This window comes from Hypanus sabinus, chromosome 17, assembly GCF_030144855.1.
Source record: "Hypanus sabinus isolate sHypSab1 chromosome 17, sHypSab1.hap1, whole genome shotgun sequence".
Classification (NCBI taxonomy): domain Eukaryota; kingdom Metazoa; phylum Chordata; class Chondrichthyes; order Myliobatiformes; family Dasyatidae; genus Hypanus; species Hypanus sabinus.
In genome coordinates, this window is record NC_082722.1 from 11,791,310 (window position 1) to 11,813,592 (window position 22,283).

General features: G+C 41.7%; 1 protein-coding gene across 1 annotated transcript in view; it reads right to left on the reverse strand.

The window, feature by feature from the left end:
• Window positions 1-1,320: 1,320 nt before the first annotated feature.
• LOC132406688 (endonuclease/exonuclease/phosphatase family domain-containing protein 1-like) overlaps window positions 1,321-22,283 on the reverse strand; it is an 83,997-nt gene continuing 63,034 nt past the window's right edge. The window contains exons 7-8 of the mRNA XM_059992543.1: window positions 15,272-15,466; window positions 1,321-4,281 (exon numbers count right to left, since the gene is read on the reverse strand). Coding sequence (XP_059848526.1) covers window positions 4,166-4,281; window positions 15,272-15,466 — 311 coding nt within the window. The 3' untranslated portion in view covers window positions 1,321-4,165. The remainder of the gene's footprint in view (window positions 4,282-15,271; window positions 15,467-22,283) is intronic.

A 22,283-nucleotide genomic window follows, 5' to 3' on the forward strand; every position in this document is an offset into this window, starting at 1 on the left:
AAGTACAAGGGGTGATTGATAAGTTCCTGGCCTAAGGTAGAAGGAGATGAGTCATACAGCTCTTGTTACATGCACATGCAGGTAATCTCTTTGAGTGATTATGCAGAAAGTTTGAAGTTAATAACTCATCTCCTTCTATTGTTGAAGAATAAATGTGCTAGGTTTTCTAAAATTGACTCCTACCTTAGGCCACAAACTTATTAATCACCCCTCGTATACCACATGTACTTTATAATTTACTTTGAATTTATCAATCACCCCTTGTAGCCTGTGTTTACTTGCCACTTGTCTCATGGGAAACCAAGGCCATTCACCAGGCTGTCCTCACAACAGAAAACTTGCAGATGCTTGAGAAGTTAAAATTCCAAACATAGATTAAAGGCAGAAAGCAGATTTCAAGTCAGAACCAAGGCTGGATAAGTTGTTCACATCATCTCTAACTGTAATCTATAATGCTATACACAACAAAAAGAGACTACTTGGCCCATTCCCCATGTCATGCTGAGCTTCCTATTCTAATCTCATTTCCAGCATTTGTACACAACTTTCTATACTTTGATGTTTCAAGTTCTTATCTAGATACTTCTTAAGTGGATGTTGTCTGACTCTGGTGGGGAATGAGCTAGGAATTCAGTCAGATGCTGCCTCATGCCTCCTATGGCTTGGGCTCTATGCTGGCCCTAGGCGCTCTCTGCATGGAATTTGCATTTTCTCCTTAGCACTGCATGGGTTTTCCCTGGGTGTTCTGGTTTCTTACCAAATACCAAAGCTGTGAGGCTTGGTAGATGTATTGGCTGTTGTAAATGGTCCTTTAGTGTTGGTGACTGGTAGAATCTGGGGAAAGTTGAGGAAGAGTAGGGAAAATATAAAAGATCAAAACAGTGTAAAGATGGGTCCTCTATGGCTGGTGTGGACTCAATCTTCCATTTCCAAAAGGAAAGTGAGGATCTAGGATATGAATTACTCTTAATATTATTTTTCCAGAATTTTGGAGCAATCAAAAGGATAACCTTTTGAAGGAAACCAGGAGGAGACATATGAATCAGAAGGATCAGCTGACCCAATGCATTTCACAAATGACAGATCCTGTGCCACTGCAGAATTATTTTGTTAGCTTGGAAGTAAACTAAACAACCATTTTGAGTAATTCAGCTTTTGGTCATTCTTCAATCAGGAATGTCATGCAGTCCAGAATACAAATGGATTCCAATTAATTGGGACACTTCAGGACCAACAAGTGGCTGCATTAATTAGTCAAAGTTCCATGGAAATTGTTAAAAAGGTATAAAAAGACACGTTACTGTTTAATTGAGTCAGAAATTATACATTTAATTGAAATTCAGAACAAACTGGAAGACTACCAAAACTACTACAGCACAATAAAAGTGTGTATTAATTCCTATAGCTATCAAGGGAGGAATTCATCCAATGTATGCTACTATGTTTTTTTGGTTGACTGTAAGTGAACAAAATCAGCACAGATACCTAGTGCAGATAATAGGCTGCCTTCATATAATGCTTTTGATGATTGCATCCTCCAAATCTTCATTTTTATTGTAACATTCAAGATGAATGATAACAAACTAGGTCAGGTCACAGATCTCTCAGTGGGTGACCACCGTTCCCTGGCCTTTAGCATTATCATGGAAAAAGATAGGATCAGAGAGGACCGGAAAATTTTTAATTGGGGAATAGCAAATTATGAGGCAATAAGGCTAGAAATTGTGGGTGTGAATTGGGATGAGGTTTTTGCAGGGACATGTGGTCGATGTTTAGGGATCTCTTGCAGGATGTTAGGGATAAATTTACCATACTTGGGGTTTAGGAAGCAAGGATTAGATGGGTCTATTGAGGAATATAGGGTAGCAAGAAAGGAGCTTAAGAAGGGGCTGAGGAGAGCAAGAAGGGGGCATGAGAAAGCCTTGGTGAGTAGGGTAAAGGAAAACCCCAAAGCATTCTTCAATTATGTAAAGAACTAAAGGATGACAAGAGTGAAGGTAAGACTGATTAGAGATAAAGGTGAGAAGATGTGCCTGGAGGCTGTGGAAGTGAGTGAGGTCCTCAATGAATACTTCTCTTCGGTATTCACCAATGAGAGGAAACTTGATGATGGTGTGGACAATATCAGTGAGACTGAAGTTCTGGAGCCTGTTGATATTAAGGGAGAGGAGGTGCTGGAGTTATTAAAGTACATTAGGACGGATAGGCCCCCCCCGGGCCTGATGGAATATTCCCTATGCTGCTCCACAAGGCGAGGGAAGAGATTGTTGAGCCTCTGGCTGGGATCCTGGGATCCTTATGTCCTTGTTGTCCACGGGAATGGTACCTGAGGATTAGGAGGGAGGCGAATGTTGTCCCCTTGTTCAATAAAGGTAGTAGGGATAGTCCAGGTAATCATAGACCAGTGAGCCTTACATCTGTGGTGGGAAAGCTGTTGGAAAAGATTCTTAGAGACAGGATCTATGGGCATTTAGAGAATCATGGTCTGATCAGGGACAGTCAACACAGCTTTGTGAAGGGAAGATGGTGTGTAACAAGCCTGATAGAGTTCTTTGAGGCATATAGATGAGGGTAGTGCAGTGGATGTGATCTACATGGATTTTAGTAAGACATTTGACAAGGTACCACATGGTAGGCTTATTCAGAAGGCATGGGATCCAGGGAAGTTTGGCCAGATGGATTCAGAATTGGTTTGCCTGTAGAAAGCAGAGGGTTATGGTGGAAGAAGTACTTTCGGATTGGAGGGTTGTGACTAGTGGTGTCCCACAAGGATCGGTTCTGGGACCTCTACTTTTCGCAATTTTTATTAATGACCTGGATGTGGTGGTAAATGGATGGGTTGGCAAGTTTGCAGATGACACAAAGGTTGATGGTGTTGTGGATAGTGTTGAGGGTTGTCAAAGATTGCAGAGAGACATTGACAGGATACAGAAGTGGGCTGAGAAGTGGCAGATGGAGTTCAACCTGGAGAAGTGTGAGGTGGCATACTTTAGAAGGACAAAGTAAATGGTAGGATACTTGGTAGTGTGGAGGAGCAGAGGGTTCCGGCAGTACATGTCCACAGATCCCTGAAAGTTGCCTCACCGGTAGATAGGGTAGTTAAGAAAGCTTATGGGGTTGTAGCTTTCATAAGTCGAGGGATAGAGTTTAAGAGTCACGAGGTAATGGTGCAGCTCTATAAAACACTGGTTAGGCCATACTTGGAGTACTGTGCCCAGTTCTGGTTGCCTCACTATAGGAAGGATTTGGAAGCATTGTAAAAGGTACAGAGGAGATTTACCAGGATGCTGCTTGGTTTAGAGAATATGCATTATGATCATAGATTAAAGGAGCTGGGTCTTTACTCTTTGGAGAGAAGGAGGATGAGAGGAGACATGATAGAGATATACAAGATATTAAGAGGAATAGATAGAGTGGACAGCTAGCACTTCTTCCCTAGGGCATGACTGCTCAATACAAGAGGACATGGCTTTAAGGTAAGGCATGGGAAGTTCAAGGGTGATATTAGAGGAAAGTTTTTTACTCAGAGAATGGTTGGTGCGTGGAATGCACTGCCTGAGTCAGTGGTGGAGGCAGATACACTAGTGAAATTTAAGAGACTATGAGACAGGTATATGAAGGAAGTTAAGGCGGGGGGGGGGGGGTTAGATGGGAGAGTTGGCACAACATTGTGGGCTGAAGGGCCTGTATTGTGCTGTATTATTCTATGTTCTATGATTGCCGAGGCCTTCAAATTCTTCATAGTTCCTAATTTGTTGAAGAGATGTAATCAATATATTTTCACCCCTGCCATTTCTGGCATCCCCAAGCCTGATTGCTTGAAATGATAATGAACAAAACAGTTCTGAATTGTCTTACTCACCAACAATCAGTGAGAAAAATCACTGATTTTTGGCCATAAACACACACAATGGAAGCTATTTAGAAACTATTTGCTTTGAGAATGGTGTAATTGGCCATGCCAATGTATGCAACTGGCACTAATTAGATACAGTTTGACAACAGTCTCATGCCTCAATTAAGTGGTATAGAGTCCCAAATAAATGAAGGAAGTCCTGGCTATTTGCTCAATGGGTTTTTGTTCTTTAAGAGTTGTTCCAAGTAGGCAGCTGCCCCGAATAACCAATGGCTGAATTAATGGAAATCCAGTGTATCTGCTTCATCTCTAATCAACGAAGAACTCAATCCAAACTGGACAGTGTTCAGAGACAATTCCTCCCCATTTCCAACCATCTGGTATCCAGGGACTGCTGAGACCTTGGCGGATCACTCCCCATCTTCCTGTGATGAGAGGAAACAAAGAAATAAACTGTTTCAGTAATTTGATAAGATTAACAAATTACATAGCTACCATATTCGAGACTCTACATGGTGTCCTGTCAGATTCATGGCGTCAATTACCCAAATTTAACTGGTCACCTTGAATCAAAGGTTTTAGACCCAACAGCACAATGTGTTAACATTCTGGGGCAGATGGCATGAAAATGGTCTATGTGCCATTCTTTGCACGCCTAAAGAGAAACATATTATTGCATCTTTCCATTTATTCTTTGGAGAGTAATGTGAAGTAGAAGTGTTGCTCAAGCTGGTTAGTGCTCCAAGACACAAGTGCAACAGATGGAGACAAATTGGATCACAAAGACCACATCACTGGAGTTTTTACAGAACCCTTCACCTGACATGAGAAGGTTTCAGAGCAGAATGTTCCATCAAACAGCTTCCTTATCTGCATCTGATTTAAACTATTTTGGATGGATGGGAAGTGGAACTTTAAGCAGGTTCAAGAAGGATCATGACATTTTGATCTATCTAGGGCAACCAACATACTCTTTACCCAAATTGATACAATCCTTTGAACAATATGGTCAATTATCAGGATACAAGATCAACATAGATAAAATCCAATTACTTCCATATTACTATAGCCCACCAAGAGAAATTGAAAGTTGATACCCGTGGGCATGGCACACAGTCTTTCAAATATTTGGGCATCATTATGCCAAAAGATTTGGCAAAGTTATCAGAATGTAATTATCAGCCTTTATATATAAAAAAAATTAAGGAAGATGTGGCAAGATGGAGCCTGATTCCTTTTTTCAGTCTCAGTTCAAGGATTGAGTCTATTAAAATGAATATACTGCCCAGACTGTTATATCTCTTTCAGACCCTACCAATAGAGATTAATCAAAATCAATTCAATGAATGGAACAAGATGCCCTCAAGGTATATTTGGCAGGGTAAAAGGTCTAGAGTTCATCTCAAAACTTTGCAATTAGCAAAGGAAAAGGGGGGATGGGGCTTTCCAGAGTTTATTATTTTGCAGCACAGTTGTGAGCTGTGATATGTTGATGCAACCCATCATATGACGCTCAATGGAAAAACATTGAGGAGCGGGTACTTCCCATCCCCATACAAGCAATTTTAGCTGATAACAACCTGCAAAGGTACATAAATACTATTGATAACCCATGGGTGAAATTGACTCTTAAAATATGGAAAACTACTATAAAAGAATATAATTTGGAGGGAGATATTGCAATTCTTAAATGGTGTGCATATGACTCTGATTTTACACCAAATAAATTGGATGCTAGATTTAAGGACTGGACAGCTAAAGGAATAACAGTGCTTTGCAACATAAAGAAGGAAGGAACACTGTTCAGTTTTGAAATGCTTAAAGAGAAACACTTATTAGAAAAACAAGATTTTTATCGGTACTTACAGCATTCACCTTTCTGTAATCATTGCAAACCCTGATACTACTATCTGTTTTAGGTACCATAACACAATCTGAAGTAGAATGCCTAACAATACCATTTTCCAACATATACTCAATCTCTTGTTCAGCAAGTCTCAATTTTTCAATATTCATGCAATACTTATGTTGTTTTATACGTTTGGCATCACTGACATCTACATCATGTGAGGCTACAGTGGTTCTTTTTGGAGCATCAGGGAACAAATCCCTACCTTGCATGGTCAACTGCTTCATCTGTTGCCGCTGTTGTGGCTGTAAATGAGCCAATTTTGATCAAGATTTTCCAAAATAGTTGAATTTGTCAATCTGGCTGAAATAATGTTTGATTTAAAATGGGACTCATAAGGTTCAGTCAGTAAATTCCCAAAGAGCTCAAGCCCATCTTTATTTACAACAACCACCACAGCTGCAGTCTGCTTTTGATGATACATCTTAAGCATGGTCACATGACAAAGCTGCATTGGCCTTCATCTGTCTGGTATTTTGACTACATAATCCACATCACTGTCTTTAGACACAATTTCGTAGGGACCATGAAACTTAGCTTGCAAAGGGTTTGTTTGCACAGGGAACAAAACAAGTGCCTTATCTCCTGGCTTGAATGGCCTCATTCTTTCCTGGGCTGATTTAAAAATTTCCCTTGCTATATTGCAAACCCTTTGCAATCTGTCCTTGAATTTTAAAATGTAGTCCAACAAATTAATATGCAGGTCATTGTCAACTCACTGCTCTTAACAATGCTAAAGGTCCTTGGACCTGGTGCCCAAACACAAATTCGAAGGGCTAAAGCCTAGGGACTCTTGCACTGACTTCCTTACTGCAAGTAGAAGCAAATGAACTCCCTCAACCCAATCCTTCTCATTTTCAATACAGAATGTCCTAATCATGGTTTTGAGGGTAGAATGGAATCTTTCTAAGGCCCCTTGGGATTCTGGATGGGATGCATATGAAGCAATTTGTTTGGCTCCCAGTTTGTAAACTATCTGCTGGAATAATCCTGACATACAATTATTTCCTGATCAGACTGGATTTCTTTAGGCAAACCAAGTTGGGTGAAAAACTTTATAAGAGCCCTCGACACAGTTTTAGCTTTTATATTCCTGAGAGGTATGGCTTCTGGGAATCTAGATGCTGTACACATGATGGTTAGCAAATACTGATGGTTAGCTCTAGTCTCGGGCAATGGGCCAACACAATCCACAATAACTTTAGAAGAGGGTTCACGAAATGCAGGAATGGGCTGCACTGGGCCACTGAGGTGACCTGATTACCAGACATCCCACCCTGCAAAGACTTATTTCAGGGAGGTAGCACCATCAATTGTGGAAGACTCCTGGAACTTCCAGAAGAGGGGGGTGTCTGTAATAGAGTCGCTCCTTAGCAGCTAACGAGCTAGTTTCAATGACCAAACATGAGGAAATCTGCAGATGCTGGAAATTTAAACAGCACACACAAAATGCTGATGGAACACAGCAGGCCAGGCAGCATCTATAAGGAGAAGCACTGTTGACGTTTCGGGCCAAGACCCTTCATCAGGACTAACTGAAAGGAAAGATAGTAAGAGATTCAATGACATTAGCTATGCTAATGAGTGAATGACACCTGTTAAACTCACCTCAACACATCTTTTACAATTTAACCCACCATGGGCAATAGAAAAGTCACTGTTGCAAACAGCGCAGTGAGCAACACTCTCATTATTTTTGACCCCTACTAGGCAGGGGTACGCATTAGTGTAGTCTGGGGTGAAGTATATTTTCTTTTTTTGATCTCTCTCTCTCTCTCTCTCTCCCTATGTGGTTTGGATTAGGTTTACCCACAACCTGACAAGTGTGACATGTTCGGCAACATGTCACAACATCTTTCCTCAAACTAGGCCAGAAGAATTGTTTCAAAACCTTGTCCACAGTTTTCCTCACACCCAAATGGCCACCTAAGGGCATATTATGAGCCAAATTTAAAATATCATTTCTATAAACTTTAGGAACTACAACCTGGTAAACAATTGCCGTTTCCTCACTTGCCAGAATATCAGGTGGTCTCCACTTCCTCATTAACACCCCACTCTTGATATAATACCCTACTGGCACCTTCTGAATCTCATCACCTGAGAGAGCTCTATCTCTCAAGGCTGCAATCTCCGGGTCTCTGGTCTGTTCTGCTATAAACCCCTTCCTGGATAGAGACAAATCTTTATAGTCAGACCTAGTTCAAGGATCCTGGTCCAACAATGAAGGAAGGAAAGTCACTGATAGGTCTTCAAAACCTGTGTCCTGATTTTGGCTATCATGGAACCATTTGGAACCATTCTGCATAGGACTATTTGCATAGGCAAGCTTCTTAGCCATAGCTCAAGTTACTGCTCAGGATGGATAAGCATTAGAATCCACCTTTGGTTCATCAGTGACATGCTTAGTTGTCAACTGCACTGCGGGGACAAATCTGCCACCTGTTAGGTCATTTCCTAACAACAAAGAAACATCTTTCACCGGTAAACTGGGCTGTAGTCCTATCTTAACCAGTCCTGAAACTAACTCTGACTTCAGAATTACCTTGTGCAGAGGTACTAAAGCAATGTCACCCCCAATGCCTTGAATAAAATTTACCTCACCAGTGGCAGTCTCATCACTAAACTCTAGAACATTGTCCAACAAGAGTGACTGAGAAGCCCCAGTATCTCGAAGAATTTTCATTGGCACCAGGGGCGACCCTTCATTCATTGAAACAAATCCCTCTGACACAAAAGGAATAAATTATTCCCTAACTAAGTCAGATGTCTCAGCCTTTGACAGAGCTTCATCCGAATGTCCAGAACCCTATGGGTTCACAGGTGTTTTAAAGCACTGAATACAGGCATCTGGAACTACCTCCTTTTTCTTCCTCAGAAGGAAACAACTAGCCATAACATGACCAGGTTTCTTGCAATAGTGACAATAGGACCAGAACGTTTCTCCTTTAATTGCTTCCCTTCACCCTTAGCTTTCTCACTATTCCCAGATCTGATTTCTGGTTTACTCTGATTATCCATGCTATTCTTTTAGACAGTCTTACTTGGAGCAAACTTAGACTTGTGGGGTAGAGCAAACTCATCTGCTAACTTAGCAGATTCTTATAAAGTTGCAGCATCCTTTTTATCTAAATATGTCTTTATGTCATTATGGATGCACCTTTTAATCTCTTCAATTAGAATCAACTCTTTCAAATCATTGAAATCATCGTTCACATTTTGAGATGTACACCAACATTCAAAACACAGACTTTTTGTAAGCAAATTCCACAAGAGTCTGGCTCACAGATTTTTTCAAATTCCTAAACCTTTGTCTATAGGCCTCTGGAACCAACTCATAAGCTTTAAGCACAGCCTGTTTTACTGTCCCATAGTCAGTTGCATCTTCAACTGACAGGGCAGAATAAGCCTGCTGAGCCTTATCTTTAACTACACTCTGTAACAGGAGAGGCCAACCATCTCTTGGCCACCATAGGTTCTGAGTAACTTTCTCAAAATGCTGGAAGTATTTATCAACCTAAGCCTCATCAAATGGAGGGACCAATTTAACTTCCTGACTGGCAACAAACCTATCACCAGAGTCAAACATTGGACCACCTTGCTGCAGTTTCTCTAAACTCTCTAGCTCAAACTTCTTCTTTTTCTGCTTCCGCGGCTTCAAACTGCCTTTGCCTTTCATTTTCTCTTTCGGCAGCCTCTTGCTGTCTTCATTATCATCTTTCTTCAACCTCTAGCTCTAATTGATGTTTCTCTAACTTTATTTGTTAAAGCTTGTTCTGGAGCTCAGGGTCACTTAGTTTACTTTCAGGGAACATTTCTAACACCTCAGCTTCATACACAGCCACATATACATAGTGCTCAGCTATTCTCCTCTGAATCTCTGCCTTTCTCATAGTCGACTTTACCACAGTAAGTTTCAGCTTTTCAGCAACGAGTAACAAGTGTTTCTTTTTGGCTTCCCCTAATGCCTCAGAGGTTGGTGATGCCAAAAGTGCATCAATATCCATTGTTGCTGGTTTCCACACACAAGTCAATCAAAAGGGAAATAATAAATGAAATCGATAATCGATCAATCAATAAGCTCTGATATGTTCAAAATCCCAAACGAGCCCCCAGTTTTAGGTTACATACCGGCAGCAATAGATCAGAAATTAGTCAAGTTGTAATGAAAAAAACCACTATATTTATTAGTACCTTCTCAAAGTATAGAAAATTACATGAAATAACCAGAAGTTAACTATGTTAGGTGTTTGTGTCTCCCGCACTGTCAAGTGTAGGAACGGTTCTTAAAGTCTTAAGATGGCAAACTAGAAAGGTCCAGTAATCCATAGAATAAGTCAAGTCAAGTCACTTTTTGTTGTCATTTCAACCATAACTGCTGGTACAGTACGTAATAAAAACGAGACAACGTTTTTCAGGACGATGGTGTTACATGACAGTACAAAAACTAGACTGAACTACGTAACAACAACACAGAAAAAAAACTACACTAGACTACAAACCTACCCAGGACTGCATAAAGTATACAAAACAGTGCAGTCATTACAATAAATAATAAACAGGACAATAGGGTAAGGTGTCAGTCCAGGCTCTGGGTATTGAGGAGTCTGATAGCTTGGGGGAAGAAACATTGCGGATGCAGCATGTAGTGTAAATGTCCGAGATGGCAGGAAGAGAGACCCCGATGATTTTCTCAGCTGACCTCGCTATCCGCTGTAGGGTCTTGTTGATCCGAGATGTTGCAATTTCTGAACCAGACAGTGATGCAGCTGCTCAGGATGATCTTAATACAACCTCTGAGGGAAGGGACTGTAAATCCACTTTAAAATGTAGAGAGGAGGTGATCACAAAGAATTCCACAGGTTCCACGCTGGGAAAAATGAAGTAACAGTTGCCGAAGATCTTATCCATCAAGTCATCCTGAAATCCACGTAGAAATATCACAAGGTGACAGTCACGGAATATACCTTAGCACAAGTGGTTACAACATAACATACCCGAACCAGGTAAGGGTTAACAAAAGTGGTCGCCACAGGATACTCCAAAAAAATCTACGCATGGATCATACAAAGTGACAGTCACACATCCAATGAGCACTATGTCCTGTTAATCAACCCAATCCTTTGGGCATGGGAAAGTATCAGACTTTTCCCATTGTTGCAGCAAGCTCCTGTCAGTAGACAGACACACACACACACACTCTGACACACATATACACAGACACACACACACACAAACATTCACTTACAGAAACACACACACACTCTCTCCCCAGAAGTCTGTCGCAGCTTTTTATACTGACATCATAGTCCTGTCTACAGTAACAGTAAATGAAACCGCAGTCACATAACAGAACACATAAAAGCAGTTTTGAAATAGTGAATGATGAGGATTGGGCAGGTCCACAGGTTAAGTTGCTAAACTAAACCAGGTCTAGTTTTTGGGGATCTATCAGGGGCAGGCTGTTGAAAAGGAGAGCAATGAATAGCAGGTGAGAGGCTTTAAGAATGTGAAGGGTAAATTTGGCAAGTTTAGGGAATCATTAATGATAAAAGATACATTGGATTCAGGATAAAGGGGATAAGTATATCCCGTGATCCTATAAAAAGTCTAAGAATACACTTACGAGGTGAATATTGAGGGCAAAGAGGGTGTATGAGATACATCTGGACAGGTAGGGTTAAAGAAGATCCCAAGGGATTTTATAGCTATATTAAGAGTAAAATGGTCACTAGGTAGGTCCCTGTAAAGATCAACAGGGCTGGACCAAAGGTGTTGCCAGGGCTAGAGCTTGAGCTATTGGGAGAAGCTGGCCAGGCTATGTCTTTATTTCTTGGAATGTAGGACAATGAGAGTTGACCTTACAGAAATGTTTAAATTATGAGAGGTATAGTTAAGGTAAATCATCAGTCTTTTCCCAAGGTAAGGAAGTTCAAGACTAGGGGCAGAGATTTAGGGTGAGAGGAGACAGATTTGAAAGGGGGCTGAGGGGCAGAAGGTAGTGAATATGTGGAATGAGTTGCCAGAGGAAGTGGTTGAGCCAGGCACAATAGCAACATTTAAGAAGAACTTACATAAATACTTGGACTGGGCTCAGTGGGAACTGGGCTAAACATGTGAAATCGGGACTAGATGGGTGGGCACTGTTAACTGACTGAGCTGAAGGGCTCGTATCCATGCAGAATTGGTTTATGACTCTGTGCTGAGGTGTTACACAGATAGCAAAGATCATAATGGGGAACTGCTGTGAAGACTTCTCCCTTAACTCTGATTATCTCTAAAGTCAAATAAAAGGGTGATCAACCCTTCAAATAGATTCAGAGACTTTTCCAACCCATATACAGGAGAAGGATCACTTGTAACTACTGGGTAGGTGTCACATTGATGTTAACCTGGAATTCAGAGCTGAACGTCTGGTCACAGGGTTCCGCTTAACTGGAACCCTGCACCTTGTGACTCAGAGGTGAGATTCTACTGCACTACTGAAGGTCTGTTCCAGAGTGACAATGAGAATGAATACCTGGCTTTTTGTATCTTCAGGTTTTGGTGAGAAATGGGTGATGAGGAAGGGACTAGGATTCACATTTCTCATCAAAAACTGGATGAGAGTAACCTTCAGTGAGTGAAGAACTTCCTAGTAATCTCACCGATTGACCTTTACTGTACAATAAATTGATACAGACACTTTTAAAAAGAAAATTCTGCTCTTATGTCTTTCTCTGTTCTCTGTGCTTTGGCTCAAGGTTCCATAATATATTGGTGATGCTGCCTTTGTTGTTGATGTTGCTATTCAGCCCATCTACAGCTATGGCAACGGATTCTTCAAATAGCAAAGTCAGGTACAAGCAGGAGAGCACATCCTCTGCATGTTCTGATGTTGGATTTTGTGGCGACAGCAGTGGAACACAAACACACACACACACTGCCCCCCCCACCCCCTCATGTCCCAATGCTCTTCTTATTTGTGCCCTCAGTCACACATCTGTGGTGGCTGTGAAACATTGCCAACCTAATTCATTACGTTGGGGTCACCAAGCTTCATTCATTGAGAAGAAGCCACATTGTTCAATTGAAGTTATTAATCTTCAATCATCAGGCTCCTAAACCAGTATGGATAATTTCACTCACCTCAAATCTGAACTGATTCTACAACCTATGGACTCACCTTCAAGGACTCTACAAGTCAAATTTTCAATATTTATTTATCTATCTTTTATTTGCAGTTTGTTTTCTTTCGCACATTGGTTGTATGTCATTCTTTGTTTGTGTGTAGGTTCTCATTGGTTCTATTATACTTTTTTGTTTTACTGTGAACCTCGGAGAATGAATCTCCAGGTAGTTGATGGTGACATACAATGTACGTACTTAGGTAAACTTACTTTGAACTTTAGTAAACTTACTTTGAACTTTAAAGGTATGTCCGACAATATTGTTTCTGGAATTTTACACTTTTGATTAACCTCCTGTGATTTAAGCTTCTTAAAGCTTGTTTTTGATTGCTTAACTTCATTTGAACAGTTTTAAATGTTTCTGATTCTCAGAGATTTGAAAGAAATTCAAAGAAAGTTTATAAACAATGTCAGGATTTGCTATCTGAAGTCTGATCACTGTGGGGTTGACTCCACCTCAAGTGGCCTCAATACTCAGGCCTCGAGCTCCATTGGAAGCAGAGCTGTGGGTGGCCATGGGCAACTGTCCAGAGATGGTGAGGTAAATATAGGCCGTGGGCAGGGCAGGATCAAGCACCATCCAGTGCAATGTTCCCTCTAATTTGTAATAGCCAGTGTGCATAAAAATCTTGTGCTGTGCAATTTTTTTGCCCAGTGACAATAACATGTGCACACTGAACAATTTCTTCAATAAAAACAGTATAAATAAGCCAGTTGTAAAATCTTCAGACAAATCATTACAAACTCCATGTTGTCAACACCGTCCGCATCAGAAACTGGAAGAAGAAATGTAATTATGTACAATCATTAAATATACTTATCATGCCAATAATGTAGAGGGTGACAACTTTTTGTGCACAGTTTAAATTCCATCATGCGCTGGTAGCAAAAGATGTGTGCGCACGCACATGCGGACACCTTAAAGGGAACATTGGTCAATTGCAATACAGGTTTGCCCTGCTATTCGAAGGTAGAGCATTCCTATGAAATGGTTCGTAAGCCGGAATGTTGTAAAGTGAAGAAGAAATTACGGTTTATTTATATGGGAAAAATTTGTGAGTGTTTGCAGACCCAAAAAATAACCTACCAAATCATGCCAAATAACACATAAAACCTCAAATAACAGTAACATAGTAAAAGCAGGAATGATCTGATAAATACACAGCCTATATAATGTAGGAATACTTTTCTACAATTATTGCAGCACTGTACACCGCAGCGAAAATCTTACGCAAGCGCTCTCGGCAGCACTCGCAGGCAAAAACACATGGCGCAAGCACACCTGGCAGAAGCACTCTTTCCTGTAACCGTTAAGCTATAAAGCTGCAAATAACACATAAAATACACAGCCTATATAAAGTAGAAATAATATACGCCCAGTGTAGTTTCACTTACCAGAATCGGAAAGACAGTGAGCACACTGATGATGGTGTGTTAGCTGAATCGTCGGAGGTTGGGGTGGTGGGAGGTAGAGGAGACTGGGGTGTCATCTCATTGTTGTCTGCTTCCATCAGGGCAGACAGATCACCTTCTTCTATATCTGCCTGCCTCAATGTTGAAGGTCGAGTTTCGTCGTCCGCTGTGGCTGATGTGGAAGGATTGCCAGTATGCTTGATTGCTTAGCCTCGCGCATTTTTCAATCATACAGTTCTTTGTAAGCACTCAAACCATTCTGTAAGCACTCAAACCATTCTGTAAATATGCCCTAAACCTACATACCCTTTCAAAATTAAAGTCATACTTTTCTGCAATCATTGCAGCGTTGTCAATCGCAGCAAAAATCTCACGCATTTGCTTCCCGTTCAGTTTCTGGACGTCTTCACTTTTGCTCTGTTTGCTACTGTGTTCGGCTTCAATTGTTACCCTTTCCTCTTCATCAGCTCTTCATCTCTCAGTTCTTGGTCACGGGATGCCAAAACCTCTTCAACATCATCTTCGTCAACTTCCATAAACCCTTAGACAAACTCACTCCTTACTTTGTTCACCACGATCGAAACGCTTAATTATGTCTAGTTTTACGCTAAGTGTAACACCCTTACATTCTCTTTTAGGCTTTTCTGATACCTTTGAACTCATCTTGCTAATGGAAGCACAAAATAAATCAACATAAAGAACAGATGCTCACAGGCACGTATTTAAGCAATGCCGACTAGAATGCAGTTATGGGCGAGGAGCTCGGCTGCTCGGTGCGCGCTGCCTTTTTTCGTAACAGTGAAAACACCTTCTGTTAGCAAAAACAGGTAACTAATGTAGGTCTTTCGTAACAGCGAGTTGGCGTAAAGCGAACGTTCGAAAAGTGGGGGACACCTGTATTTGTCATCGATGGGGAGTGGGTACCTGTGTAGGCAGTCTGGGCTAGATGGTTCCACCAGATATTGTCCTGGGAGACATCACCATTTTTGCTCTTGCTGCTGATGTTGGTGAAGGTGTCATTGGCTACACAGTGGTGAAAGTTGTGGTCTCTAAGTAGGTTGAATTCCGTGGCATCGGGCTGCAAACCAAAGTGCCCCAGAATGATGAGCTGCTTCTGTTCTGGAAGACAGAAGAGAATATTGTTCACTTAGATAATGTAATTCAATAAGGAGAACTGATCTAAGCTTCACTTTAATGAAACCTCAAAATGAGCCCTCCAAGTTCTTTGATTGACATCACAGCTCTGGCTGGACAACATTTTGGAAATTATGACATCTGCTGATCAGGTTCCTGAACTGGCGTGGATAACTTCACTTATTTCACCTCTGAACTGACTCCACAACATTTTCAAGGACTTGGAAATCACTGTGGACTTCAGGAAGGTGCAGGCAAAACACGACACCCCATCACCACATAGCTCCACCATAAGGAGAGTTAAGTGCACTATTCCTGGGAGTCCAAATTACCTCACCTGGTCCCTTAATATCACCTCCCTGAACAATAGACAATAGACAATAGGTGCAGAAGTAGACCATTCGGCCCCTCGAGTCTGCACCGCCATTCTGAGATCATGGCTGATCATTCACTATCAATACCCAGTCCCTGCCTTGTCCCCATATCCCTTGATTCCCCTATCCATCAGATATCTATCTAGCTCCTTCTTGAAAGCATCCAGAGAATTGGCCTCCACCGTCTTCCGAGGCAGTGCATTCCACACCTCCACAACTCTCTGGGAGAAGAAGCTCTTCCTCAACTCTGTTTTAAATAACTGACCTCTTATTCTCAATCCATGCCCTCTGGTACTGGACTCTCCCAACATCTGGAACATATTTCCTGCCTCAATCCTATCAAATCCTTTAATTATCTTAAACGTTTCAATCAGATCCCCTCTCAATCTCCTCAATTCCAGCGTGTACAAGCCCAATCTCTCTGCATAAGACAGCCCTGCCATCCCAGGAATCAACCTAGTGAATCTATGCTGCACTTCCTCAATTGCCAGAATGTCCTTCCTTAAACCTGGAGACCAAACAAGGCACAACAGCGCCTCCACTTCCTAAGAAGATTGAGGTAAGCAAGGCTTCCCCTGCACCTCCCCTCCCACCACCCATCTTAACTGCATTTTATAGAAGTACCACTGAGATCAAGTTACATCTCCATCTGGTAAGGGAACAGTCGAGCATTGGACTAGATGTCCCTACAAAGGACTGTGAGAACAGCTGAGAAGATCATAGAGGTCTCCCTATCATCTATCAGGCACAATTATCAGGAGTGCTGCATATGCATCCTTAGTATTATTAAGGATCCCACCCATCCATCCAGAATCCTCTTTGACTTTCTACCATCAGGCAGGAGACTATGGTACATAAAAACAAGAATGGTTAGGATGAGAAGCAGTTTCTTCCCCCAGGCCGTTAGGCTTCTGAACTCCTGGCTGCATTGTATTTGAAGTGTCACTGGGTTAATCTATTCCATACTTTACAGTATTTAATATTAATGTTATTTATGTGTGATTCATTTGTAGATTCCATCTTTACCTTCATAAGTATCAAGTGTTATGTGTACTACTGCTCTTTACACCCTGGTTTGGAGAAATGTTGTCCCTTTTCTATATGCATTAAATAGTTATATGCATTATATGCATATAGTTAAATGACAATAAACTTGACTTACAATTTGTGTGCTCAGTATTATTTATTTTTATTTGAACCATTTGCTTCTTTTGCTCATTGGTTGTGTATCAGTCTTTGGTACAGTGGCATGCAAAAGTTTGGTCATCCTGGTCAAAATTTCTGTTACTGTGAATAGCTAAATAAGTAAAGATTACCTGATTTCCAAAAGGCATAAAGTTGTGTAACTGGCTGCAACTCAAGCCCAAAGCATGATCGATCCACCCCCTTGCTTAACAGTTGGAGAGGTGTTCTTTTCATAAAATTCTGCACCCTTTTTTCTCCAAACATACCTTTGCTCATTGTGGCCAAAAAGTTCTATATTAACTTCAGCAGTCCACAGGAATTGTTTCCAAAATGCATCAGGTTTGTTTAGATGTTCCTTTGCAAACTTCCAACACTGAATTTTGTGGTGAGGATGCAGGAACATAGAACAGTACAGCACATTACAGGCCCTTTGGCCCACAATGTTGTGCTGACCCTCAAATCCTGCCTCCCATATAACTCCCCCCACCTTAAATTCCTCCATATACCTGTCTAGTAGTCTCTTAAACTTCACTAGTGTATCTGCCTCCACCACTGACTCAGGCAGTGCATTCCATGCACCAACCACTCTGAGTGAAAAACCTTCCTCTAATATCCCCCTTGAACTTCCCTCCCCTTACCTTAAAGCCATGTCCTCTTGTACTGAACAGTGGTGCCCTGGAGAAGAGGCGCTGGCTGTCCACTCTGTCTATTCCTCTTAGGTTTTCTTCTGATGACTCTTCCATGAAGGTCATATTTGTGCAGGTGTTGCTGCACAGTGGAATAGAGCACCACCACTCTAGAGTCTGCTGAATCTTCCTGAATGGCTTTTGCAGTCAAACGGGCATTTTGATTTGCCTTTCGAGCAATCCTACAAGCAGTTCTCTCAGAAAGTTTTCTTGGTCTTCCAGTCCTGAACTTGACCTCCATCATTCCTGTTAACTGCCATTTCTTAATTACATTATGAACTGAGGAAACAGCTACCTGAAAACACTTTGCTATCTTCTTATAGCCTTCTCCTACTTTGCAGGCATCATTTATTTTAATTTTCAGAGTGCTAGCAGCTGTTTAGAGGAGCCTATGGCTGCTGATTGTTGGGACAAGATTTGAGGAGTCAGGGTATTTATAAAGCTTTGGAATTTGCATCACCTGGCCTTTCCTAATGATGACTGTGAACAAGCCATTGCCCTAACAAGTTAATTAAGGTCTGAGACCTTGGTAAAAGTTATCTGAGAACTCAAATCTCTTGGGGTGCCCAAACTTCTGAATGGTGCTCCTTTCCTTTTTTTCTACTCCAAAATAGTACAAAACAGAAATAATACACTAATCTTACTTAAAATGTTTTGTCTTTAACTTTATGCCTTCATCTTCTATTCACTTAACTACTCACAGTAACAGAAATTTTGACCGGGGTGCCTAAACTTTTGCATGCCACTGTATGTCTAGTTTTTCATAAATCTATCGTATTTCTTTATTTTCTTATAAATGCCTGCAAGAAAATAAATCCCAATGTAGTATGTGGGATATCTCTCTCCCTCTCCCCCTCTCTCTTATCAAACTGTTTGGAGAACAGTAATTTTTGTTGGACTGCAGATTGTGATCTCTCTTTGGAGGCTTTGGAATTGCTTGTTTGGTGGGTGCTGGGCATTGGTGTTTTCTTCTGGAATAAGTGGGAACAGAGAAGGGTTGACGCTTTGCTGCTGCTGCATGGTGGGGGGAGCAGGAGGCTTTGGGCTTATGTTTTTTTCTGTCATTCATTCTTTGGGGCTTTTCTTCTGTTTTGTGGATGTCTATGAAGAGTAAGAATTTCAGATTGTATATTGTATTCATTCTCTGATACTAAATGAGCCATTGAACCATTGTAATCCCATGTATCAGCCCATTCTGTGAATTAGGCTTGATGTCATCACTTGTACTCAGAGAGAACACACTGCCAGAGAGAGTGGTGGGAGCAGAGTCACTGACAGCATTGGAGAAGTGCTGAGAAGAGAAGATAAGCACTTGAATCACCTGGGTATACAAGGCTACAGACATGATGAGAAGAGCACCATGGATAGTTACCCACAGGTTGGTATAGATGTGGTGGGCTGTACCGACTGTCTCCATGCACACGACTCTATGACTATGGGTCTACGAGTCAGTCCAATGGAAGGGGGTCAGTGAACTCCAAAACCTGTATTCCTCCCTGAGAGCTGAAGCTCATGGTGATCACTATACATTAGTCGAAAACTACAAAGCTTTATGGATGTTTCTCTTCTCCACCTTTGTGGTTCTGTGGCCATTTGTCAGTTCTTTATCCCTTGAGTTCAAAAGCTGCAAAGTAATTTTGCAGCTCTATAAAACCCTGGCTAGAGCACACTCGGAATATCATGTTCAGTTCTGGCCACCTCATTATAGGAAGGATGTTCTAAGTTCAAAGTAAATCTGTTATCAAAGTACCGTATACAGCCCTAAAATATATTTCCTTGTGGGCATTCATGGTAAATAAAAGAAAAACAATAGGATCAGTGGAAGACCACAGCTGATCTACTCACTTTAGAGAGAATGCAGAGAAGATTTACCAGGCTGCTGTCTGAATTAGACAGCACATCTTTTGAGGATAGGTTGACCACACTAGGTCTTTTCTCTCTAGAACAAAGGAGGATGAATGGTAACTTGATGGAGGTGATGAAAGTGATGAAAGTTCAAAGTACGTTTATTATCAAAGTTGTGGCTGCCTGGTTTCTTACAGGCAACCACTAAAGAAGAAACCCAAAAGAACCCAGTTAAAGAGACTAACAATCACCCCACATGCAGAGGGAGAAAATAACTTAAATATTGCAAACAATAAAAGTAAGGAAATAGCATTTAGAATGAAAGTGAGTCCTCAGACATGGGGCCTAGAGCAGCTGAAGCAGGCCACAGCTTCATCCCCAGTGCAGTGAAGAGTGGAGTAAATGCTTAGGAGCAGCAAGCAGAGCCAGCTCAATCTTCGTCTCCAGTCATAATAGCCTGCCTTTTCAATCCGTTTAACCCAACGTTTAAATCATCCAAATGTCAGGATATTCCTCGCTCTAAGACCCGGGCCCTGTCGCTTCAATATACTCTGGGCCTGGACCCCTTTGCCAAGTTATTGCCTGTTTCTGATCTTTCCAAACCAGCCCAGCTCTTAGGTTATTCAAACCTTGCTCTCAGTTTAGATGGATGTTCCCTGAAACTACCAGCTCCACTCACCCCGACATCTCGAATATTCCTCGACCTTGCCCTGACTTCTCTTCAAACATGCCTTGTTCTCGCCCTGACCTTACCTTGCATCTGAATACTTCAACCCTTGACTCAGCCTCACCTTCACTCGCATCTTCATTGTTTGTGGTGATTGCTTACCATAATTTTAACAGAAAATATGTTATTGTATTTATTTATGTTTCTTGTCTTGTTAACCATCAGTAAGTTGTCACTCGCCTTCAGCAGATACATCTTAAACCGGAAGATTATGAGGCACAGACAGAGTGGGCAGCCAAAGTCTTTTTCCCAGGGTGGAAATGACTAATACGAAGGGGCATCATTTTAAGCAACACACACAAAATGCTTGAGGAACTCAGCAGGCCAGGCAGCATCTGCAGAAAAGAGTACAGTCGATGTTTCAGGCTGAGACTCTTCATCCCGACTGGAAAAAAATAATGTTAATGTGACTGGAGGAAAGTATAGGGGGGGATGTCAGAGGTAGGTTTTTTCCACACAAAGAATGATGAGTGTGTGGAACACCCTATCAGAGGTAGTGGTAGAAGCAAGTTGGATGAGAGGATAACTAAATTCCAGAGGGCTTTCTCCAGCGTATTTTTGGAAGCAGACTATAAACCTCCAGAGCAGCGACAATGATCACTTACAGAGAATGACTGAGGATGTGTCCAGTTTGGGGATGGCAGGACACTAGCTATTTTAGCCAAGCTGCTACACTGCTGTTCCAGGAATGGTGTACGATATTTAGGCAGGGAAGGCCTTGGAAAGGAGGCTGTCGGTTTGTGCTGTGGTACCTTCATACAATAGTCAATAAATAACAAAGTTAGTGATGTCAATTCAGTTGGTGGCCAGGTGTCAATGAATGAAATAGGTTTATCATCTGATTTAAGGAACTTTGACTGGCAAATAACAGTACTGATTGAGCATTTAAATTTTCTGGATCTGGCTTCCTATGCTCAATGATGGCAGATGTCTTTATATTTCAAGACAACCAGGATTTCTGCTGGAGATGAAGACTAATTTAACCTGCTGGGTCTTTTCTCATAGGAAACTCTCTTCGGTATAAACTCAACTTCCAACACTGGCTCTGCAGCCTGCAGATCACAGCTGCTGCTTCATCAAGGAACCCCACCATCCAGGCCATACTTTCTTCTCACTGCTACCATTGGGCAAAAGGTACAGGAGCATTAGGTCCTACACCACCAGGTTCAGGAACAGTTACTTAGTTAATACCCTTCAACATCAGGCTCCTGAACCAGTGTGAACTCCTTCACACTCCTTCACTCCTTCTGAACTCCTTCACTCACCTCAACTCTGAGACAGATGGCAGGGAGCTATATTGCATCAGTTGTAGCATGGACAAGGCCTTGCGCTTTGGTGTTACCCGTTGCAGCCAACAAGGACTACTTCAAGCTTATTTTGCCAACAATATCCAGGTACCAGTAATCTACAGGGCAAGGCACTCAGAGACTTGGGCTGTATGTGTGGCTGTATGTTTACTGCTATCTTATATGTGCTATATGTGCCTTGTGCTGTGTATGACTGTTGGTACTGCGATTTGCACCTTGGTCCTGGAGGAACACTGTTTCGTTGGTATTCATGAATGGTTGAGTGACAATTAAACGAGGTCAGAGGAGCGAGAAAAGATACTGCCAGAGGTTTTTGCAGCCCCAGGTGACTTCTAGTTCAACAGCAGAACAGCTTCTTTTCTCGTGTCTCCGGTCTCTTTACTTTTTCAGGTGGCTGGGGTTGTGATGGGGTCCATGATCTACAGCTGCAGCTCAAACTACAGTTCTCCATGGGTGGTGGGTTCTTGGTCTTGAACTCACAATGCGGTTATCTGTTTTGATCTCTCCAGGTGCAGCCTGGAGGTTATATGCCTTCAGGTGTGGCCCCATGGACAACCCAGTTCCTCGCTGATGTTGCCGACTGAAGCATTACAGGAGACAGAAACAAGAGACAGCAGATTGTGTGTGCTGCTGTCAGAAGAAGGCCCCTGTATTCATGCAATCCCCCCCCCTCTCTCT